The 25,224-nt window shown below is 37.5% G+C and overlaps 3 protein-coding genes across 5 annotated transcripts in view; 1 reads left to right on the top strand and 2 right to left on the bottom strand.

The window, feature by feature from the left end:
- The window catches only part of nhsl3 (NHS like 3), a 69,081-nt gene extending 54,774 nt beyond the window's left edge, over positions 1 to 14,307 (bottom strand). The window contains exon 1 of one of the 2 annotated variants that reach the window (XM_079878914.1): positions 14,262 to 14,307. The gene's annotated coding sequence lies outside the window, so the exon portion shown is untranslated. The remainder of the gene's footprint in view (positions 1 to 14,261) is intronic. The other variant, XM_079878915.1, reaches the window with a different exon arrangement.
- sync (syncoilin, intermediate filament protein) lies at positions 8,516 to 13,260 on the top strand. Of its 2 annotated transcripts, none has more exons than XM_079878921.1 (5): positions 8,516 to 8,747; positions 9,837 to 10,605; positions 11,545 to 11,964; positions 12,034 to 12,158; positions 12,566 to 13,260. In XM_079878921.1, exons 2-5 carry the CDS (start codon positions 9,850 to 9,852, stop codon positions 12,621 to 12,623), a joined length of 1,359 nt encoding a protein of 452 aa, XP_079735047.1. In that variant the 5' UTR covers positions 8,516 to 8,747; positions 9,837 to 9,849; the 3' UTR covers positions 12,624 to 13,260. The 2 variants fall into 2 exon arrangements, with proteins under 2 accessions (XP_079735047.1, XP_079735048.1); XM_079878922.1 differs by having other exon boundaries at positions 12,034 to 12,162; positions 12,570 to 13,260.
- A 199-nt stretch (positions 14,308 to 14,506) lies between the features above and the next one.
- On the bottom strand, positions 14,507 to 23,938 carry rbbp4 (retinoblastoma binding protein 4). Its single transcript, XM_079878923.1, has 12 exons — positions 23,771 to 23,938; positions 22,963 to 23,110; positions 21,622 to 21,767; positions 21,341 to 21,514; positions 18,979 to 19,094; positions 16,385 to 16,545; positions 16,092 to 16,218; positions 15,911 to 15,988; positions 15,743 to 15,819; positions 15,595 to 15,652; positions 15,368 to 15,478; positions 14,507 to 15,141 (listed from the first exon to the last, which is right to left on the bottom strand). The coding sequence occupies exons 1-12, from the start codon at positions 23,784 to 23,786 to the stop codon at positions 15,079 to 15,081; spliced, it is 1,275 nt and encodes a 424-aa protein (XP_079735049.1). The 5' UTR covers positions 23,787 to 23,938; the 3' UTR covers positions 14,507 to 15,078.
- Between the last annotated feature and the right edge of the window lie 1,286 nt (positions 23,939 to 25,224).

The raw sequence follows: 25,224 nt of genomic DNA, 5'->3' as shown, positions 1-25,224 counted from the left end.
TCTAATACTTCAAAAAACTCCCAACTAACTGATACTCACAATCTAATTTTAACACAAGCTACAGCAGAATATATTAAATGAGGGGTTGATTATTCACTTTTCTAACTTTAGTTAGTGTGCAATGTTGCTGTTTGAGCATAAACAACATCTGCAAAGTTACAACGCTTTTCAAAAGCAAAGGAAGATATTTGCTTTTAAAGAAATAATTTTTTATGGACTACAACAAATGACTGGTAGAGACTACACAACATTCCTCCCGGGTTAGTGACATCACCAACCCTAAAATGTACATAAACCCCGCCCCCGGGAACAGGCAGTCCATGTTGAGAAGAGGAAGAGTTATTGTAGTACAGCACATTTGTGAGTCTGCTAAAGCTGTCGCATCCGAGTTTTCACATGCAATACAGTACGTAACACAAATGCAATAGCATGTCACTCTGTAGGCATCTTACAACAGTTTCCACATGAGCGATTTATAGAGATTATCATGACAGACTATGCTAATCAATGACTTGAAGATAGTTAACTCCACATCAGCAACATAAATTCAATAACTAACCATTCAGAAACGTCCTGTTGCATTCAACATGTTGTCATTCTTCATGTGAGTCTCTCCATCATTGTCCAACTCCAGTTAAAACATAAAAGGCATAACAGTTTCTGAAATTTTAGTGCTTGTCTGTGTGAGGTAAACGAGCTCTTGAAGCTCCGCCCTCTGTGCCGGGAGCAGCAGCTCATTTGCATTTAAAGGGACACACACGCTTGTGTGACAACGCGTTTTTACTAACCCTCAAAAAGGGACAAGTTTATGCTGTAAAAAATTATCTGTGGGGTATTTTGAAACTTCATATACACACTCTGGGGACAACAGAGACTTATTTTACATATTGTAAAAAGGGGCATTATACCACCCCTTTAATATAACCAAATCTGTAATAGGATAATGATCTGCAAACAATATAGGGAACAAATTCCATGTTCACAAGCATGTGTAAGCAAGATTTTGAGCCATCTGACCACTTCCAGGATGGAGGAGCACATCTGGCTGGATGCTCTGAGTCTGAGGCAGTATATGCCTACAGAGCCAAACCAATGACTCACAGAAATGTGGCTCTGACAAGAAACCACTGCTTGAAGGCAGGACACAAAAGAGCTCCATAACCCCACCCTATTCATAACATCTGCCAAAGACAGACAATCAGAGAGATACGTCTGAAATCACTGTTTACTAAGACAAAAAACTGCACAGATGCCTTTAGATGTGATACTATTACAGAGATTATTGTCAATAAATATATGTATTGTTTGTCTGTCTTTTTATTTCTTGCTTGTGGCTCTTTGAGTTTATGGTTTTTCAGAGGGGTCAGACAGACAAGCTAATTCATTACCCTTTCGTTCTGTTTGCTCTGTTCAGAAACATGGCACAGGTCCAGGCATGATGTTTGGTCTCCTTCTTTTTTCCTGCTCTACTTAGGAGACACGCTGAGAGGCCAAATGTCCTGAAATTCCTGGACTTTGCTCCATTTGCACAACAAAAAGAGAACATGAAAAGATAGAAATCATTGTTTTTATGTCAGTTTTCCTTCCCAGGCCTAAAAATAAGAGCTTGGAAAAGTGTACAGAGATGTTGGAGGATTTAATTACAGGCTAAACTAAAGAATCTTGAACATACAATAGGTTCTTTTCGACACTGGAGGTCTACAAAAACTCAGCTTGGAGTTGCCAGTATACAGATGAGTAAAACCTGGGGAGAAAGTGGACAGAATATTCCCAGGCTTTGGCTTTACAGCGCTCCGCTGGGCATTATGTGGTTGAGCATCCCAGTAAACACATGGATGCTTTTGTGTGTCACTCTTTCCATTCTGTTATTCATTTATGCTTTACTGGATCCATATTTAAATGCTGGTTGACTGAAATATTTCCCATGATTCTGCATATTAACTCCTCTTAAAAAAAAATAAAAAATACAATGACACAAAACATTTTTTATCTTGTAGATTCGTTAAAATCTGAAAAACGTACAAAAAAAAAAACTTGGCCTAACAAGAAGATCACTGCAACAAAATTAGTTGATAATATGGACTTTTCTATGGACTAGCTATTATTGATTACATTATTGGTCCGTAACGCATTTTTAAAACCATTTTACACAACAACAACAACAGACAGATTTGGTTTTGAGAACAAAACTGCAGAAGTTTCCCAATCTTTGGGTGTTACACGTCATGTCCATCCTAAGGTCAGGAGTCTGAAAGGACAGTTTGCTTTGCAGTAGTTTGCGATCTACTGCTGCATCTGCTAATCCTGTGTTTATGCTATTACCTTAACAGCAGGTTACAACACAAAATGAAAGGCCACTTTTGTAGTCTAAACCTCTTGTTAGCAAGAGGACATCCTTCAGTGTGTATATACTTGTCAGAGAATGAGGCAAAGAGTCTCACATTAATGTTTGACCCTTTGAAGGAGCAATAAGTTTTTATTTATTTTGTTATTTTAACATAGCTGTATTTGTAGCCACGTATTGAACTGAAAACTATGCATGTATTAGAAGATGTCTGTTATAGCCCTGACTCTATTGTTTTGGTGCATGGAAGACCCGTTTCATAAACCAAAATTGCATTTAACACACTCTCCATTTAGGCTGTGAAGGCTGTCAAGACCCTTAATAGCTTATCAGGGTTATCAGAAGCCATTGGGGAAAACTGTCAACCAATAGGGGTATAACCAGCTAGGCTTTTATTTGTTCGATTGATTATTTGATTCCTGTCAGAGGTATGGTTTGTTTGACCATGCTATTTATGTGTATTTGCTAGTTAATGGACTGCTACAATATTTCAAATTCTTTAAACTTATGCTTCTCACATTCTCTACACACTGATAAGAAGCATTTACACATTCTTGAAACAGTGTAAATTTGTTATATAGTCCTGTTCAAGTAATTTAAAGTAAAAAAACAAACCATTATCAACATTACATCTTTCATATAAAATGTGGAATGTTAAGTGTCAGCTATTTTGAAAAATCCCATCAACTCTAATCTCTCTTTTCATTTTAAATCTTCAATCTCATTTTATACTCCTCTTTCTGATTCAGGTGTCAGGGGGTTGATCCGACTGACCCATCCTCTAGAATTCCCTCTTACACAATAACCATCAAGTATCAGCTGTCATGAGTCATTTTATTACTGCACTGTATATGGCCGCACTAAAATCCCAGCAGATAGTTTTTGATTATGCTAGCTGACCGTCTGGAGTGTTGACCTCATCCATGTCCTCTGAAATAAATTGAGGAGAGATGGAGAACATAATTCTCTCCAGATCGCATTGATCTGCTCATCTCCAACATTCTTTGAAGTCCAAGAACTCTATGTCCATTTATGGTAAAACTAACCAACCAAACTGAGCTTTTAGTTTGATCCATGTCCCATTATTACTGGAACCCAAAGTATTCCAGCTTAAATTTTATGTACGCAGTTAATGTATAGTTTGTCTCTTCAGAAATCAGCATCATACACCTTGCAGGTATATGTTGTTAAGAAATATGTGGGTTTTTTAAAAATAAAAAAATGATAAGTGAAGCTTAAAAGAAACACGTCATACTGGCAGGTTAATTTGCTTCATCTGTAACCCACACAAACAATATAATGGGAGAGTTATCTGATGTTTGAGAATGTTGTCATGGCTGTTCAGGCTGTTATTTTCAGACAGGGAAGGTTGTTTATCAGCCATCTTTTCTTTTCATGTGATACTTGTGCCTCAACATTGAGCTGCAGAGTGAGACGTGTGCTTGTGAAAAGCATGCTTTACCACACAGAGTCAGACCATCTTAAAATGTTTGAGATAAGCAAAGATTTTCTTTGAGATAAAAGATAGACGAAAAAAGACAGCCAATAAACAAAAAATCACAATGCTCGTCTGGCACCACAGGCAGACTTTCTCAAAAGTGTCATATAACTGACAAAGTTATGGATAATCATTTCAGTTAATTGACAAGTTGTGGGTTTTTTTGTGCATGTGCATTGTGCCTTCTATTGGACTGGACTAATGAGGCCTACGGTGAAGCTAACTGATAACATTTTGTCGCAATGGTAGTTGCTCGATGAAGATGATGTAATGAAAACAGACTTTTTGAACACCAGTAGTCCCAAGCCCTGCACTAGCAAATATTTGTGTGAATATTTTGTGCTATACAAATAAATGTGACAGATCAAGATCATAATAATGATGATGATCATCATGAAGAAAGGTGAATCTGTTTTTTAATGGCCCCTTTGCTGCACCATCAGTGAAACTGAGATCATCCAAGTGTTTTTTTTTTTTCAGGAGGTCTGAAACAACACTGCAACATCTGATCTGAAGTATAGGTGCATGTGCACTGGAGTCCAAAGGTCTTAGACCACAGCTTTAAGTTTTAAGATTACAATGATATTTGTAATCTGTTTGGCCTATATTGAACCTCACTGTATGTACTTCGTTACACATATTGACGCAGCAAAGCCCTGTAGAGCAGTAGTGACCTTTTAGTCAAACACTGGACGTGGAGCGGCATACCAAAATATTTAACTTTCCGCACCCCTAGACCAGAGGCTTACAACCATCCTTTCCTGTTATACATAAATAGAGTTAAGGAAATTATTGATGGAAAACAGGTTAGGAGTCACAGTCGTCTATACAGTACATCTAAAACATGCATATAGTTTAGGGAAATAATAGGTTAAGTCTTTCTCATTACTATCTGTGTAAGTGTTTAACTATAAGAATGGCAGAATCCATTCAATGTCTCTTCTAGTATTTACAGTGTCAATGGTTACGGTGTTTAATGTATCCATTTATTTACTGAGCAAACCTGTAATTGAAGACCACATGGGGAAAAGCTTGGGATTATTAATACACTATTTGGAATTATTAGTAGTGTTTGCAAAGGTTTATTCACTATTTTAGGCTTAGAGTAATGACTGTAGAAAACTGGGCAGCTTATCAAAAAGCTATTATGAATGGATAAATATGATAAAATATAGAGGCAGAGCTCACTACAACAACAAAACAAGTCTGATTTGTTCCAAACTCATTCCAAATGAGGCTGTATTGTTAGAGGGCATTTTATTGTTACCAATAATCTTAACAAGCTGATCTAATCAGAGTGAACAAAACTGTTGGACACTGTTTCCAATGGTCATTACCAAGTTCAGTCAGCTCAGGCATCACTCAGCACTGCTTTATTACACAGCTCAAGTACCTCTGCATTCCTTAGAGTGGGGGCTTATTATTATTAACCTGTCTTTCTGCAAGAGAGAAAGCCATGGGCAGATGTGCATCAAAATAGTTCGAAAAAAATAGACCTTGAATGTTTCTTTTAGGCCCCTATGAAGGCCAATTCAATAAAGATTGAATTCATAAAGAGAAACCAAATACACTGTGTATCTGGCACCATTGCTTGGTAAGGAGGTTATATAGCGCCTCCATGTGGTTCTAAAAGAAACACAGCTGAGCAAATGTAGGATTTCAATTATAGAAAAGCCAGAGACATGTTGTTGACCCCACAATGATTGCATCCCATTTACTGAGTCACTATAGAAAATGTCACTCACACTACTCTAAACCCTGGGTTATCTTTTTTTTATCCCAAATAATCAGTCTTAAACTAAACTAAGTTTTTATAATCACACAAACTTTCACAAATTTAGTGTCTGAGGGTTAAAATGACAATCCTTTGCATTCTCCTTTATTTGTTTGTTTTGTAGTGTGTCAGAAGACTTGAGAACTTTTAAAGTCCTCCTGTGGTAAAAATCAAGCTTTTAATGTTGTTTATATGTCTATGCGGTGGTTTTAATAATAAAAGTCAACACCATTGCTAAGACAGTTTCAAAAACGTGGTTTGAAATCGCTGCTGTTTCTGACGTCACAAACAACCAATCACGTCAACGTGTGATCGTCAACGAGTGGATCTCTGAGCTGGTGTGAGTGAGTGGAGGCAGGGCTAATTTGCATATTCATAGAACCGTGTATACTAAATGAGGCAAGGGTGTAGAGGTACATTCACAAAAAAAAATTCAAGGAAAAAACGTTTAAAGTCATTTTGGTGATCAAAGGTGAGTTTTAAGGGATAAAATGATTGACGGGGACTTTAAGCCATTAGTTTCTTCAGTTCATTGTCCGGTATCATCTTTATTTCATGTGGTTGTGTATTAGTTTTCTCATGCAATCTTCTGTGTGTATCTTTGTGGATTAATAAAGAATTGTTTGGTTGAATTGTCCTGCATCATGTGATTACTACAACCACCAGTACGTGACAACTGGCTGTATATGCAATAAAAACAAGATTTTTTTTTTTTTTTTAATCAATACATGAATCGCTTGAAAAGCTATGTGACTAGAAGATTGTTGTGGTGCGCTTTTGCCAAAAACTTCAACACCCATAATGCACTTTTGATTTAGATTTTTTTACTTTTGACAACTGTCCGTGGGCGGGAACACAAAAATGTGGAAGTTCGATCTGTTGTTTAATCAAAATCTCAGCTTTCAAAAGATCACCAGATGATGCAAAATTATGCTTTGTTGAAAAATAAATGGGCATATGGGTGCAGGAAACACAGAGAAAGCGTACACATTTTACACTACATTTACACTAAAAAAAGTTGCTTCCTTAAATGTTTAAGTAGAATCAACTTGGATGTTTAAGTCATTTTAACTTAAATTATATTAAACTGACTTAAGCCTCTTCGGTCAAAAATGACCGAAAACTTTTACGTTTTTAAAATTTAATTTTGTTTTGCTTCATCAGAATGGGATGACACTTTGTGACTTTTGTCGCATTAGCTATGTGAACATACAAAAAAATCATGGACATGATTTGGATATGTTAAAAAGTCATAAAAAAAAATAGTCACACTTGGCTCCTTCGCGGTCAAAAATGACCGACATAGGAAATGAATGGGAAATACGAAAACTCAGAGAACTACAAATCAGCCACTGTGCAGAAAAAAAGTGCACAGCAATGAATGGGTGACACTCTAAAATATCAAGAGTGCAAGTTAGACACCCACACACTCACACACACACACACACTCCAGGCCAATCACAGAATCAATCAATCCCTTATTTTGTTAGATTTTTTAATTATCAAATACTGAATAACAATATTATTGTTTGATTGTAATCATAATGCAAAACTTGATACTTATCTAACCAAAAAATATCTAAACCTTGACAAAAGGTAGTCTTTTAGAATGTCTAAATATATATCTAAATACAAAACCTAATAAAATGATGTCTAAAAAAACAATGGGAATCAAAAGGCCTCTCTATATATTTATAAAGGGAGCTATACAGGAGGTTACAGGACATTATACAAGTTTTTATTTTTTTAACACCTCCAGATAGCACTTTTCTCACTTCAAAAAATGGATTTTAAAGGCCTCCACTCTATTTTAATGTGAAATATTGCATTTATGGAAAAAATATCTCATAAAAATTGTATAAATATTGCATAGTATCATAAAATCCCTTCAAAAATCTAAATAATAATACAAAAATATTACTGAACAAAAATATAGTACATTGGTTTTCCTGGAAAACAAAGAAGTTACATTTCAAGGCTTTGGTCACTTTTTACCCGCGACGGAGCCAAGTGTGACCCCTAAATGAAGAGGACCAGAGGGTTAAAAAATGAGTTGAATCTTGTATAACTTCAAGAAAAAAAGTTGAAAAATGCTTAACTTATTTTGACAAGTTAAAGCAATGTAAAACCATATGCTGTCATAACGTATTTATCATATATTTTTTTATAGTGTATAACATTGTAACAATAGCTGGGTTGAAAATTGGTGAATATATTGTTTTTAAAACCTCCAGTAGATTAATTTGGCCAAAAACAATTCTTGCTAAAGAAGGATTTAGAAATAGCACACTGATTTATCATGTATTTAAAAATTCTTCCAGTATGTCGTTATCTGGGTTTAAATATTTTGTTAAGCCTAGTTATCAATTTATCAATTAGATAAAATAGCTCCCTCAAAATATCTAGCCTGTACAAACTTTACTGACCTGTGAAATGTCCATTTAAATCTGTGGCATCTATTTAAAGCAGCTGGGAAAATGAGCAGGTATGGAGGGAATTTGGGGCTGTTGGCTCTTCTAAACAAACACTCACTTCTTATATCTCACTGTCTAAAACGACTCACTTGGAGCTTTCAGTTCCCACTTGATTTCAATCCTGTCTATGCGTGATGAGAACCCAGCTTTCAGGTCATTCCTAAATGTAGGTCAGTGCCGTTAGGAAACTACAAAAGTGATGACAACTTTTCACAAGCACCTCCCCGTGGTTCATATTGGTGACTGCGGCATGTCACTCTAGTGCGCCCACTCCTTTTGAATTCTTTTGCTGTGTCATGTCCATGTGCAGACCCTACACTTGCCACCCATTGGATACTGATCCTATTTATTTGCATACAATTGTCTCTTTGCTGTCCTATTGGTTCCAGTAAGCAGGTCACCCCCCAGAGGACCTCATGATTCTTGATTAGCTTGAGTTGGTGCTGTATGTGCTCATGTTTCGTCCCCCTTCTGTTTATTAATAAATGTAAACAGATTAAATGTTGCCTGGGAGACCTGTGGCATATGTTTAAACTCGTTCAGAGAGAGGCCAGATTACCACAGTCCTTTTTTCATGTTCAGTTGGCTACCAGCTCTTCAGTTGGGGTTCACTTCATTGTTATTGTCCTGGAACCTTGTTATCTGAGTCAAGTTGAGGTGAGTTGATGAATTTATATATCGAATTTATAACAGTTTTCTCAAGTTTTTTGATGTTTACATTGGCACAGTATCATAGCTCTAGCTATCTTTAGACTTGCCATATCACTACCTACTCACTGGACAGTGCCTTCGTGTTTTTCTTTCACACATTGTTATTATTGGCGATAGTTTCAAAAGTCTGGAAAGCTGGAGGAAAAGTATTAATTGAAGACGAATGCTATCCATTTTGCATTGATTACAGTTATTAGTCTCCTGAAAACAACATGTAAAATGTTAATATGTCATATAACATGTTTAAGTAAACATGTTAAAGGAATGAGCAGTTGTTCGAGATGGGGAGTTTTTGAGATCATTGGCACTGGTGGAATGTGCTCTGTCTGTTCCTGCTGCCAGTTTCTGCAGCAGCTGCTCTCTGTGTCCCACTGAGACTGGCATAAGAAATACCAGCCCTGTCTAGCTAGAAGATGGTAAATGGGCATTTCTAGATACTAAAATCATACACTGAAAAGAAATTGGTGTAGAAACTCCAAGAAATTACTAGTAAATTTCACAATTAATTACAAAGTAGTAGCATATTAAATTAAACATGAAATTTTGAAGTAGAAAGACTGAAATAGTACTTACTTGAAAAACACACTTTGTGTTCTTTACAACTATGAAAAGTAATTTTTTACAGTGCGGAGTGAATTAAAAAAAATGGATTCCTCTTTTTGTTGATTGACAGCATTTTGATAAAGATGTGTATGTTTACATTTTATTAACTTCCTGCTGATTACATGTCCGCCAAATGCAAAGGCATTTATGTGCCGATGTGTACATGTTCTTTACAACTGATCAAAGGTCCGCTCGCAGATGTTAATCTAAGCTTTTCATACGAACGTTCTCTATAAGTGTGTTCATGATCAGTCAGCTGTTCGACAAGTTTATGCAGCTGTCCCTCAATGACGCATTAGCTTCAGATTTCCTCTCACCATCCTTAGCATCCCTCAGGAATCACAGTTCATAAAGTACATTGTACATGCACTTAAAATCATAAATGAACTTAATGACTAACCACAAGAATGTTCACCCCATACATTTACATAGGTCACCATATAAAATGGAGGATCAAGAAATGAACTTTGAGCAAGCTTATGGACCTCTATCGGAGACAGAAAGAACATTTGATCCCTTATTTATTGAAGAGGAAGATGAAGACTACTTTGAAGATTGCTTGGAAGAGATCCAGGCTGCTCTAACTCTTCCTGAAGAGTCCATGCCTTATTCACAAAAATGCAAAAAAGCTTTGCAAGCTGAGTTTAATGGACTTATGCAACAGATGTTGGCACAGCTAGATGTTTTTGATGCAGCACATCCAACCACATCTGCACCACTGGAGATATTTTCAGAAACAGAGAACAAAATGGACAAGAATGGATTCACAAAAACAATCAAGTTGGAAGAGACGTGCATTCCAGAGAAAGAGCAAACTGGGTTGGAGGTCGAAAATGATGCTGTCGAGGCTGTCCCTGTCGAGGCAAGGCCTGAGTTGTCTGCCACCATGGAATTACAAAAGCTCAGAGCTGCATTTGAGAGCTGTATTGAGGAGGTGGGCCAGTTGGAGCGCAGAAGGGATGAGTTGGTTCAGGAGCTTCTGGAGCTAGAGGAGCCCATGGCCCAAGAGCTGCAGACTGTAAGGGAAGCTCTGGGGGAGGAAAAAGGCCTCCTGTCCAAAGTCAGACTGGAGAGACAGAGCCTGCAGGAGGAGACGCAAATGACTAAGAAACGCCTGTTCATAGTGGCTCGAGACTGCACACAGAGACAAGTAGAGCTTGAATTACAACAGAAAGAGGTGGAGCAGCTCAACCAAGCTCAGGTAGTGTTCAATAAACCAGACTGGTGCGAATGCATTCAAACTGCTCCAGAAAAGATGTAGATTATTTTATTCAACTTAATCATGATTTTTACATCAACTACAAAGAGGACTTACAAATGTAGTTTACAACTTTGTAGCAAAAGGACACTAGGCACTGTAGCCAGGTGTTCATTATAAAGTAAGGTGAGGGTTTTATTTGGGGCCTTCCCAGTCAGGCCATATACAGTATATATATATATCAGGGCCATAACCATCATAAACATTGAGGTACTCCCCCCAATGAGGACATTGAGCCTCAGCCCTCCCACCTGGTTTTCCTTACCAGTCTAACTGCGCTCGTCAATCTCAAAAAATGATCGAAATGGCCAGTCAAATCAAAGAAGCAGGGCCATACTGTTCACAGAAGACGAGTGTAGATTCCAACACAACGCTGTGAAAGAGAGCATGGTAAGATGTAAGTCGCTAAACATTATTTGACAACAGTTTTACGATAGAAATGTTCAGTGACCGACAGTAATATCCAGTGAAGCAAACTACTCAACCTTTTTATGAAATGTCACCGCTTTGAATTGAAAATATGCTATTATTTGCATGATTCATGTAATTCATAACTGAATGTGACGAGTTTTTACGTTTTTTTTCATTAGAGTAGACATGAATAAAATTGAATGTGTGTATATTTTAAAATAAAATGGAATACTTCATAACTGTAATAGACTCTGACCTTTTACCGTTCTTATTTCTTTTTCTTAATTCCCTTAAATCACCCCCACGCACACACACACAACTTCACGCAAAAAAAAAAAAAAAACTTTAGTCCCCCCCCAATGTTACAGACATAGTTATGGCCTTGATAAATATTATTTTGTAATATTATTTAAAAAAAATCGATTCAATACATTCAAGTTAAGGTATTCCATCCTGCATTCACAAAATCAGGAGGAGCTGAAGTCCCTTGCTGTTAAGATGACTGAGGAGATCACCAAGATTCATTCAGATCACCAAAGCCACCTGCAGGAAATGCAGAAGCAGCAGAACCTCACTCAAGAATCCAGCAAGAGGAAGACCCGCTCTTATGTGACTCAAGGACGACGGGCCTCTTGTGACCTACAGCAGTACCTGCAGGGTGGGATAAAAGCTCTGGAGGAGTTTTACGAACCCCGGTTAGAGTCCCTGTTAAAGAGACGGGAGGTCACCATGGATGCTCTCGGTAAGGCTAAAGAGCAGTGCCTGGAGATGAGAGCCCAGTTAGGACCACTGAGAGAAGAAGAGCAGATGCTGAGACTCCAGAGAACTTGTCTGGAGGAGAGGATCCGACTAATGGAGATACAGAGAAGGGAAAATGTGGAGCAATATCGGGTGTGTAATTTTCATTGATTTTACATTTTTAGATTGCATAGTACTGACGATTTAATGTTCTTCATTCAGGAGACGGTTGACATCTTAGAGGAGAACATCAGAGAACTGAAAACTCAGCTCAAGATCCAGATAAAGAAGAGTGAAGAATTGGAGATGCTGAAGAAAAGCATGGACAAAGAGCTGTTCCTCTACAGGCAAGTACAAGCACTTTTTAAAGGACAGTTTCTCATTGCACACTACAAAGTAATTTAAGGGGAAATTAATATTACACCATGCACAAATCAAGTGACAAAAACTATCTCTCCCATGTTAATGTGATTTCTCCTAACCAGATTCTAGGTTTCTCGCTCTGTTGCACTTTGCTGGATAGCCCCGCCCACAAAGTTATATTATTTAATCAAAAACATACTCTACTACATATATTAAACATCTGGCTGGCTGTAATCATGTTGCATTTCCACTTTCAATGTGAACAGTCAAATGACTTTTACTTATATCTGGAAACTGGTTGCATTGCACCTGGTTTGGACATGGTGTTAGATGGCATATCTATATATATATGTTTATATCTATATTTTATATATCCTTAATTGTTTTACAGAGAGCGTGTAGAGGGTCCTCGCAAGCAAGAGAACAGTGTGGTGGTGGAAAAAACCTAATGAACTCATGTTTGCTATTAATTATCTCAGTTATGTTAAATGCTTCTGATGTATTGGTTTCATACTTGTAGTTTGATCCAAATAGCCTGTATTCAGTGTTCTCTGCGAACCATTTTTTTTTTTAAAGTTCTCTGAACATCAGGACCAAGCACGTCAGATATCCAGATCTTTATCTGGCATGAATGTACTTAAAACAGTGTTTTTGATTGTTTATAAGAGGGAATAAGGCTCTTATATCCAGTGGTGCCAGTGAATTAAGTGCTTTCTCTTATAAGTAAGTGAAGTGGACAAAACAAGGACTTATTTGGGCACCGTAAGAAAGCTCTATAAACATACCAACAGCATGATGGTGAGAACGTTTAGATAAGGGACTATGAGAAGATGAATTAAGTGCTTTGTTGATTTAAGGTGTCTTGTTAATAAGATCTGAGATAAACATGTACGAATTAGACATTGTGTTTATATGACTTGTACCTATTGCGGATAGAGTAAAAGGATACAAACTGTCATAGTGACAGGGGGCATGTTTTTTTGATTTGTTTTTTAAATAAGATTGAATTAGAATCTAGTTCAAGAAATTTTGATTATTAAAAATCTAGATAATGACAAAAAAAATAAAAGGTATTTTGTTGAGGAACACTGGCTTTTGTTCAGTCGTTTTGTTGGCTTTTATGTCTGAAACAAATTACTCCAAGAAAAGTATTTTTGGGTGTTTTCACTTCAATGTAAATATGGCACAGTTCATGTCTCAAGTGATCCAGTTACAAATGATCAGGCAAGCAAGATAGATTATTGTTTATACCTGGTAGTAATATCCATCTCAAATTAATCTTGCTGTCACTTGAGAGAGAGGGAACAGCAGCAAGTTCAAGACATGAGGGAGGAAGGGTGTGTGCTGAAGTCCCTATATCTCTGCTGATTTCCTACTTATTTCAAGCTTGATTAACTTTATTTTATTTCAGTTATAACTATTGCTGATGGCAGACTCACTTCATTTGATGTAACAAGTAATCTCATTAAAATGTCAAGCAACTACATTGCACTTTATATACTTAAATACATAAATGTGACCAATGCTTTACTATTGTTTTTATACACCGACTTTTAAATTAGTAAAATATTGACAGTAGGCCTAACTTTAGGCCTACTCTTCCTACAAGGACAATTGCGGGGTGTGTTTTTTTTTTTAAACACATCCCTGTACGAGCCAAAAAACAAAATACTGGGAAATATTACCTGATTCTATCTTAAGGTCACTGGCCGTTAAATACGACTTAATACTACATTACTGGGTTTCACTTTATTTTGATGGTCCCTGCAACACATTCTATTCTACATTTCAACTAACTCTCATTAGTGTGTTAATAGAGTATTAGTAGACTGTTAGGGTTAGGGTTAAAATAAGTTGACACGTAGTTGCAAAGTTACTTAGTCAGTAGAATGTCTGTTGGAGGGCCATCACAATAAAGAGTTCATAGATATTAAGCAGACAGTCTACTAATACTCAGTTAGTTGACTAGTTACTAATGGTCAACAGAATGTTCAAAGGGGACCATCAAAATAAAGTGTTACCCATTATTGTTTTTAATATCTCTTTGTTTAAAATCAATAATCGACTTTGAGGTAAAAGGGTCTTACCTCAAAAAACGCGCCATTCCCGTGCACGCGCGGCTGCAGTGAAGCGCGAAAGCCAAGCAGAGCTGCTCACACACAGACAGCCCGCCTAAACTCACGCCAACGGCAGGCAAAATCACGTGGGTCAGTCAAAATAATTTTTTTAGTGCAAGTGGAATTTTTCGAATTTTGGGACTTCATGAAATTTATCTAAATGACATTCAGAATTTAAGTAAATCTTGCAAAAGCTATACACCAACATTTGAAATAAATTGTATCAACAAAAACAGTTTATTCATAATGTTCTGTACAAAGGTATGGACATACAGGAGAAAGACACTGAAAAGTCACAATATTAAAGACATTAAACACCACTTGACCGATACATGAAGCTCAAAGTAAAAAGAGTACACAAGAGCTTAAGTTATCAATACACCTAGCCATGTAATTGAACGGATGCTTAAATGGAAAAAGAATTTGTCGGACAAGTTAAAAAATAATCTAAAGAGCATCAACATTGTACCACTGCACTCTGGCCACAATTTACTACACACCTGTATACACTTTTCGGATATTAAGTAATACTTTAAGTATACTTAAACTGCAAGGAAATCCACGAGACACTGGTGGGTGAGATGGGTCATGTCTCACATTCTGATATTGACCAATGTTCAACTGACATTTTTCTTAGAAAAATACTCTATTAACATAGTAGAAAATGCCTGGTGGGGAAAGTGTCAATTCTTCCTTTTCCATTACTTAGGGGAGAGTTCTTCACGTGTATAGACAGTTTTTAGAAGAGTTTTGTCTTATGCTGAGTGGGGTGGTGTAAAGAGCTGTTTTATCCCTGAACCTCAGTGTCTGCTGCCCCCTCTGGGTCCTCGTCATTGTAGATGTTCTCCGCCTAAATAAATCAAAGGAAATACACATAAATAACTGAACTACAAACACAACTAGAAAGTTTATGCTAACAATCACAAGCAACTTTCCATAATATCCACATTAAGAGGTGGCATATGCTTTGTCAGAGAGAAACAAAAAACAGGCTACATCATGACTGAACTGTTTATATATTGCAGAGGTGCTGATGCTAAACTCAAAGTTGAAAGAAATGGGCTTAAAGGCCTCACCATCTGCCAGACTTGCATGATGTTGTCCTCAGACACTGAGCAAATCACCCACGGTTCATTTGGATTCCAGGAGAAGTCAGAGATCTTGGCTGTATGGCCTCCATGGATAAACTGAATAAAAAAAAGTTACCAATAATATATGAATAACATGAACTCAAAGAGCACAATGATAACTAATCAAAATATATATACACATTTAAAATAAAAACAATCGCATTACTACTCACCAGCAGCTCCGGAGGTCCATCCTCTGCATCTTCTGGCGATTGTTCCTCTCCGATTTTACTGTACAAAAGCAGTGTGAAAGGACCCGTATGATAAAGTAGTTCACATTTTAGTGGTAGTCGTGAGTAAACGGAAAGTGACACAACCTACCTGAGATCCCAAACATTGAGTCTCCTGTCTGTTCCACTGGAGGCCAGGATGGTCTCATTATGAGGTGACCACTGAACCTGTGGACACATTTCAAGACTTCATGTTATCACACTCAGTTTTCATCTTTAACAATTCTGTCTGCAATGATGACAAAAAGGAAGATGATACCTGGAAGATTTCATCTTTGTGCGACTCAAATGAGTGAAGTTTCAGCTTGAGGTTTCGCAGATCCCACAATGCAACAGTCTGTGAGAGAAATAAAATCAAAACTTGGAAGTCTAAATAGAGATGCGCATTTAAAGAGTATTCAACAAGTGCAACAGAACCAAATGCTGAATGTAGCTCTCACTTTGTCAGCAGAACCGGTGGCCAGAATGAATTCGCTGTATGGGTTGAAGGACAAACAGTTGACCTCTGCAGTGTGGGCATCTACCGCATGACTGGGTTTGGACGTGTTATTGGACCGCGTGTCCCAGCTAAAGGAAGAGGAAATAGGTTAAAATACTATTCACATTAAAATAGTATAAAATAGTATTAAAATACTAACCACAGACTAAACAGTTAAATATCCTTTTAAAAGTACATTTTGTGCTAAAAGACATTAAGATTACAGTAACAAACAGGAAGACAAAAAGTACTTACATCATAAGCTTCTGGTCATCTGCAACAGACCCAAAGAGAGACTCGTGCAGCAGGTGCCAGGACACGTCCTCCACTACAGCAGTGTGACCAGTGAAAATGGTCTTGGCGTCCACTATTTTCCCCTCCTTTGGCACTGTGCTGATGTCCCACAGACAGATGGTCTGCAGAGAAACAGAAGAACTCATAGGAGCATGCACAAAAAGCAAGATCCTCTACATCAGGCTACCAACCTTTCTAGTCAGTCATCCCTAATGACCTAAAGCATTTATTTAGAGATTGATTTTTTTCAATTTAATTTAGCATCGGCTAAATTTAGGGTACATTGAATAATACCTGAACCCCCAACTGTTTGCAAATATACAGCTTAAGTCACCATATAATTAAGTCAATGATAGTGAGAGTTAGGGGTGGGGGGAATCGATTCTTAGATGCATCATGATGCGGACGTGGACGATTCTGAATCGAATCACAAATGTCAAACATCGATTTTCTAAATGTTAATTGATAACGTAATATTGACGGAATTCAAAAGGCGCCTGGACAGTCTGTGGCGTGCAGTTGTGCACATAACAGAGACGCATGATGGTTGAGCGAGAAATCCGACCGGCACCCTCTGCATTAAAATCTAGCGTAACGTGAAGGGGAAAAGGACCTGGACAAGAGCCACACTTTATGCAAGTAGGGTTCCAGACTGCGACCAAATGGGCAACAAGAGGTCATACTGGTGCGACCACCACATTGTCCAATTAATAAGAGCTGCAACTTCTGCTACATACGAGAAACATCAAACGAAACGAAAGTGAAACAAAATTGCGCTATTCGTTTGAGCTGCGCTGAAGCGTTTGAATTCACAGCATAATTCTGTTATAAACCACACGTCAGATCAAACAGTGCTGACATGAAAACCATGACAACCTTAAAAGCTTCCACCCAACTCGGAAAATACAAATATCGCAACATTTATTTCCAAATCACTTCCATTTGTTTAATTAATAAAATATATTGAAAGTAAATTCATTATGGATCATTACAAATACTTTGCTTTAAACAGGGTTTCTGCAGGGTTTGGTCAGTCAAATTTAAGACCTTTTAAGACCTTTTTATGACCATTATGATTGAAATTTATGGCCTACACGAATTACAAAAAATTCATTAAAATTCCTTTCAAAAGTTTTTTTTTTAATTGACTTTCATTGAAAGTAACAAGATGTAGCCTATTATTTAAATGCCTAAAGACAGCTCCAACGCCGCCTTACACAGTGTGCAATATGCTTGATACTGATTATTTGCAACGGGCTTGAGCCAACTAAACACACCATCTTTGAGCCATGGCTCGTTAAATGTACACTTTCCCATTGTGATAGACCGGGAGATTTCAATTAGGGCTGGGCAATATGGCCAAAAACAATCATCACGATAATTGTTTTATATTAGTCAATATCGATAATTATCACGATAAATGTCAAATCTTTATTTCTTTCAAGTTTAAAGGCAGACTGTTGCTTCTAAGTGAAAGTTGTAGAAACCAGAGCGTTAATTGTGGTTTTAAACTAACTTTTCTCTTTATTGTCAGAAAATATAATGACAAACACTTGCTAAAACAGGTGAACATTTCACAAATCTGAGGTAGGACATTCAAACATTTGCCATTTGTCCTTAACAAAATAAATATCTTTATTGGGAAAATAATTACTTAAGTTTGTGCATGTGCTAATAGGGGTCAAGTCTTGAAACAGGTTTGTGTTGCCTAACTTTGATGGCACGTATCTTCAGGAAATGTATGAAAAACAGTAGCCTAAATACATTATTAAATACTGTAAATATTCTATTAGTCCTTTAATACATTATCAGCACTAATAATATAATAAAATTCAATATGTATATCCCACATGGTGCAGTTAATATTACTAGGCTAACGTTACAGTAAATCCATGATAAATGATGGGAGATTGTAGACGGAAAAGCCTTCTGACTGTATCGTTGTGCAGAGTTTCTCCTGTTGGTCAGCGCTGTTTCATCAGCCTTTAAACTGGTTTAAATCACTGAGACAGTGTGTTCTTCGCTGAATTCAAGCACTTCTCACTGGATCTTGTGACCGAGACCGATCAGAGTAAACGCATCAGTACTATTGAGCTCGCGCTGCGCTGCCGTTTGGACTGGGAGCCGAGCGGGTAAATGGTCCGTGTGGCGCGCGGTTCAAATGAGCGTTCCGCTTTTGCCGCATTTAACCTGTGCATTTAACATGCCGCCAGCGCATTTTCAGGGGGAAAAGGCAATGGTAGAACCAACGAATGAACGAGCATATCAATTTAAGACGTGGCTAAATTAAATTTATGACCTTGTATGGAAAATCCGGACGTTTTTATGACTTTTTATGGCCTAAAATTCTTATTATTAAATTTAAGACGTTTTATGACTTTTTATGACTCCGCGGAAACCCTGTTTAAAAGTACCAAGTAGTCACACAGTGAGAAAAAAGAAAATCTGTGTAGAAAAAAAGATGCATCGATAATCGCTTTATCATCGCAGCCCTCTGAATCGAATCGTGAGGTCCCTAGAGATTCCAACCCCTAGTGAGAGTACAAATGTCTTACGTGGTCATCAGATGCACTTAGCAGACAGCCACTCAGGTTGGGATTCCAGGACAGACCATAACCTTCTTTCTGATGGCCCCTCAGACGCAGGTCAGGAGTGCACTCTCCAGAGGGGTCTTCAGGGGCACAAGAGGATAAATAAATAAATTCAATATTGACATCTGATGCACTCACACAACTCACTCGACAAGAAGCTTAGAGATTAGGAGTAAGAGTTAAGTCTCCCAATATCATGTTTTCCCAAAATTTTTTTTTTTTTTTAAAGTCATGAAATTAAGAATTTATTCTTATCTTAGTTTTGGTATTTTTAGTGCTTTGCTATACTTTAGCTGTTAAACAGTTTGCATTTTGCATGGCGTCTTCAAACCAATCCCTTTAAAGGGTAACTCTCGCCAAAATTGAACCTAGGCTCTTTTTGTTAATCTACCCGAGTCAAAATTTTGTGTAAGGCATAATTAAAATGGAAACGCCACTTTTAAGATTGACCGTATTTTCATTTTAGGTCAAAATACCTTTTGAATGGGAGTGCATGGGGCACTTATGTGATAGCATCAAAATCTCTATTTTTAAAACACTAAGAAGGCTCAACACAACATAAAACTTTGCTCGAAGTATCACCAGGGGCTCTACACATGAACTTGAGCATTGACTACATTGTTTGTGTACACAGAGTTTACTAAAAAGAAAGGTTTTGTACGACTCACTTTATCAGTTAGTGTTTCCGTCCGCCGGCATTTTGTCAGTCAAAAATAGTCGATCTCTGAATGCAACGTAACCGGGAGGACAGTAAAGATGGAAAGCTTCTAGCTTAGTTCCATATAAATTCACAGATAATTTGTTGTTTTGTCATTAGTGAAAATCAATATTGACCTTGTATTTGAAAAGGATCCTCATATAATAATGAAATGATTCAGTGATACAGATCGACTATTTTTGACTGACAAAATGCCGGCGGACGGAAACACTAACTGATAAAGTGAGTCGTACAAAACCTTTCTTTTTAGTAAACTTTGTGTACACAAACAATGTAGTCAATGCTCAAGTTCATGTGTAGACTGTACACATGACTGTAGACCTTTTAATCTGCAATAAACACAGCTCATTATTTCCATTCGGGACAAAATAATTGATTGGTTTGGGCGACTGTCACTCACTCTCGCAACCATGGTTACCACCACCCGTTTGATTTGAGGAGTGCAAGAGAGGCGCTGAACCTACGAAGAGTAAAATTATGGCAGAGAAAGAGCATTCAAAATTCAAAGCACCTGCATATTCAGTCAGCGAAGGCAAACAAGGCAAAAACTACTTCCTAGGACCCTGGTTGCCCGCACTCTTGAACGACCTCCTCTGCTTCGCCCTCGACCCCGGACCTGTCCTCGAACCGACGAAGCGGTACTTGTCTCCGGAGTGTCTCCGGAGTGTAGTCCTCATTAGAGTCAACAATGTTTTCATCATGAAAACTCGCAAAACACCGTATATGTTATGAATCTTACACGAAATTCACCATCACAGTGTAACTGATGGTAATGGAAAAACGTGTATCAATGCAACCTGTTTTTAGCTTTGCCTTATAAATATAGCTCATTACCTATAAATATAGCTTGTTACCGAATCAAACAAAGTATATTTTAAACTTTACCAGTATCGATATGCTAGCTTGATAGTGAGTACTAAAATAAAGTTTATTTGTTTATATTTATAGTGATAAAGTTAGGTACTTTATTACATGTGATTCTGACATGATGTCACTGCATGCACTGCGCTCCTTCCTCTCCACTCGTCTCAGGTAAATAAATGCGTCTTCCAGCTGAGCCTGAGCGTTTGGCGTTGCGCGTTCATGCGTTTTGGGGGCGTGGCTTAGGAAGGAGCTCAGAAGGGAGGGGGTGGAGTGAATGGAAATAATTAGCTGTGTTTACAACAGTCGTGAGAGGTCTACATACACTCGATTTTTATACTCTCTTTTTCAGAGTACTTACATTTTAATTATGTATTGGTATATAAAGACAGTTTAAACAAATTTGGAATGTTTTTTTTTTTCAGAAAAATCCTACCTACCCTGCCTTTAAAAATAGCGATTTTGATGCTATCATATAAGTGCCCCATGCACTCCCATTCAAAAAAACGTTTTGACCTAAAATGAAAATACGGTTAATCTTAAAATGGCGTTTCCATTCTAATTATGCCTTTACACGAAAGTTTGACTCGGGTAGATTAACAAAAAAAGCCTAGGTTCAATTTTGGCGAGTGTTACCCTTTAAAGCATTGCCTCTCAATACATTCAGATGGACGTCTTTGGCATTTGTGTCAGACTGTGCACTGTTTTTCTAAGTTAAAATATGAACAAAATGTTTCTAGCTCATACCAGGTTTGGAGGGGTGTTTGGTGTAGTCAAAGACCAGCACATCACTAGTGGGAGTCTTGGTGGCAATGATGCAGGGGTTCTGTGGCATGTAGCGAGCCCTGTTCACCTCTCCCTCATGATTAATCTTGATTTCAATCTCTATCTTGCCACTCACCGAGCCAAAACCACCAAATTCTACAAACAAACAGAACAAAAATGAGATAACTTGTCATAAGTACATAGGTGGAGATTATGCATTCAGTTTATGATCTATACATTTTCATATATGATAAGCCACTCACCTCCTTTTTCACTGTCATAATGTGAGGCATCAAACTGGGCATCATCATTAGGCAGCTGGACGCTGGCAATAACCAGGTGATTCTGCTCATCAGAGGTATGTGTGCCGAGAACCAGACGGTGCACACTAAAATCCTTCCCTTCAGGTCTGAGAAACATGACAAGTATGAATGTTATTTACACTGACTTTTATAAAAATGTATACATAATCTCTAGCCACACAATATTCATTATCTGCTATTCTTAAAGCAAAAGAAAAAAAGCCACCTAAACATTAAAAAGATCATTTGAAGCCCCAACTAATCAACCAATTGAGAATACTTCAAAGTAGGGCTCCGACAACTAATCAAAATCGATAATGAAGATCATCGACGAGTTTTATTGATTAATAAGTACACAGAAAACATCTGCCAGTCATGTAATTGCCCAGCCATGAATACATTACTATGGACAAAACGCATGTGGAAAACCGAAGAGGATGCAGAGTAAGCTGCTGCAGGAAGTGCTTGACCCAAGTTGTCCTAAACATGAGACCGTGTCATTAAGCACTTCAAACAAACGCAAAGTTTCAAATAGGTGTGAACCGGAAGTTGCGACCAACTTGAGTATTGTGACGTATTTTCCAATGGGGAAGTTCTACCAAACTGACGTCATCAATGGAGGCAAATAGGGTCAATTTTAATTTCATGGCGACTTTAATGCGGCTTGCTTTGACAGATGCGTGTGCAGTTTAATACGCTTGAGACATTTTCCACAGTGCATAATTTTGTTTTTACTGTTGTATCCTTATCTGTAAATGTTAGAAAACCATGTATTTCTATTTTGCATAAAGGCTTGCCCTGACAAAGAGTGTCTACGTTAAACTTCAGTGAATGCACATTAATTATTGTTTTAAAAAATAAATATAAGTTTAAACATCTACATGTCACACAAGTACTTGTATTTTCTGAGAGCAGTAAGCGTAAAGGGCTATTGTAATGGAATAATAAATGTAATGTTCAGATGAGTGAATGTTTTCCTCCAACCTCATACCAGTAAATGTAGTCTGTACTTTTGTTATTTATTATAATTTTAAATGAGTGATTTTTACTTAAAAATGGTAGGAATCAGTATTTCAGTGTTTAATTGCACATAAATACATTCACTTTAGTTGTATTCATTTCACACTGTTTGCAGGACAACATTGAGCAGTATGTAAAACAATGTGTGGATAATCAATTCTTTTTTTTTTCTCCATCCGATTAATCAAGAAATAATTGGCAGATTAATCGCTTATCAAAACAGTGCCAAGTTTCAGCTCTTTTGTAAAGCTGATGACAGTAGTTGTGAATGTGTCAACTTACCTGGTGACATCTGGCAACCATTGAGCAGTAAGACTGGGCCACTCCAGAGCGTGAGTCATAACCAGATCGTAAAGAAACGGAGTGTTTTTCTTCCATATTTTATATTCTTCATTTATCACCCTCTCCTCCACCGCGTCATCAAATGCAGCTGTAGCAAAAAAAAAAGGGGCGGGAAAACAAGACGAGATCTGTCAAAACGCCTTCAATGCGGCGTGAATATGTAAGGTCATAAAGTCGTTTATATTTTCTACCCCACCTGCTGTGCGACAAGTTACTTTGCGTATAATCTATTAGCATCACCATTCTAAGATGAAGATGCAATTAATATTGTCCAATTTTATAGACAAACTCTATGGAAAACGACTAAAATTAATAGCATAGCCCTATATTTAGCATTTAGAATTAGTTAGAAGAGCAAATAAATTTTTTTTTAAAACAATACTGAAAGCTTCAAGATAAAAAAGCGACGCACAACATGGATTTACATACTTCAACTTAAAAACTAAACAAACTAGCCGAAGCTAATTCGGCGCTATTTCACCCAAACTATGAAGCTCTTTAGTTACTTTCCAACATGTTGTTGTTGTTCCTATCACAAAAGAATGGATTTATGCCGAATAACAGTTAATGTGTGCTCATAACAAGCTCTAGAGTGAAAACTGTATTGATGTAGCAAAGACTGTGTCGTTATGGCGGGATTCGGCCTGCCCAGAAAACACACCAACAAACACCTCAGCTGCCGCTACCGGCTTCATTTAACCGGTCGCCGCTAGAAGAGAGTCCACCGGATGCACGAAACCATACTAACCTTCTTTATCAGCCATAACGACTCGACAGACAGCTATCACTCGTAAACTGAACCGATAACAAGATACCGGTGTAGTTTCCTCAGGAGTGCAGGATGCTCTTTGTCTCGCGCCGGCGTGCACGTTCGCGCCAACTCGGACAGACACAGCAGAGCACGCGCCACCAATGAGCGGAGAGAAGAAGAGCGGCTTCTTCTGCAGAGGAGGCTGATCGCACACTACAACCATTATACTGCCCTCTGTTGATACCACGCGACAAAATGAATATGATTGAATTTTTTTTACAGTATTTGTATAATGTAACAGTATGGAGACTTTAATGGTAATAACAAATGAGCAAAATTGATAATACAAAAAATACAATAGTGTTTGCTATAATTTCATTTTTTTTTACAGTATGCATATTATTTAACAGTATTTATACTCGAATGAGAATAATAATCGAGAATAATGATACAATAATACAAAAAACTTAAGTGAAACAACCCATCAAATTACAGTAATTAAACCATTAAGGGGAAAACATTTTCAAAATCTTATTTGCCCTAAAACTGGCTTGGTTATTTATGCAAATTAAATCATTTATTTGGATATATATATTTTTTTTTAAATTTACCCAGTTATTGAGGATTACTCAGAAACATTTTTTTTTTTTCTGTGAGAAAATGTCATCTTCTGTGAGTTGATTTTAGTTTTTTAATGTATGTGAAGTCTATAAAGTAAATGAATCAAATAATCATCACATTTATAATTCTTCTCTCCATTTTAAAGCGGTGGTTGATTATGATTTCACTTTTCTAACTTTAGTTAGTGTGTAATGTTGCTGTTTGAGCATGAACATCTGCAAAGTTACAATGCTCAAAGTTCAAAGCAAAGCAATTTTCTTTTAAATAAATTGCTTTTTAAGGACTACAACAAATGGCTGGTTCTACACAACATTCCTCCTGGGTTAGTGACATCACAAACCCTAAAATTTACATAAACCCCACCCCCGGGAATGTTATCATGACAGAATATGCTAATCAATGACTTGAAGACAACTACACATAAGCTACATAAATTCATCAGCTTACCATTCAGAAATGTTGTCTACATGTTGTCACTTCTTCTTTAGTCTCTCCATCTTTGTTAGCCTAGAAATCTAGACGCACCCTAGCGGCAGCAAAATGTATTTTGCAGCCAGGGTAGTCTAGCAACTCTCCGTTGACTGTAAAAACCTAAATTGGGTCAGGCCAATCATATCGTGTATAGAGTAGGCGGGGCGGGCTTAACATAATGACGACAGAGTTGTGACGGTTCCCTGCTACTTGAAAACAAAGAAGAGCTGCAGCTGCTGGCGAACAGTCTTTCGAATCGGCTTTGGCCGCGACTCTGGAGGACTTGGAGTTAAGCTGTTCTTTGAGAAAAGAGCAAAGAACGGCACTTAAGTCATTCTTAAAAAAGGAAGATGTGTTCG

This window comes from Squalius cephalus (genome assembly GCF_949319135.1).
Source record: "Squalius cephalus genome assembly, chromosome: 8".
Lineage (NCBI taxonomy): Eukaryota > Metazoa > Chordata > Actinopteri > Cypriniformes > Leuciscidae > Squalius > Squalius cephalus.
The sequence above is the reverse complement of the archived record's forward strand: the minus strand, read 5'-3'. Positions and strand labels throughout refer to the sequence as shown.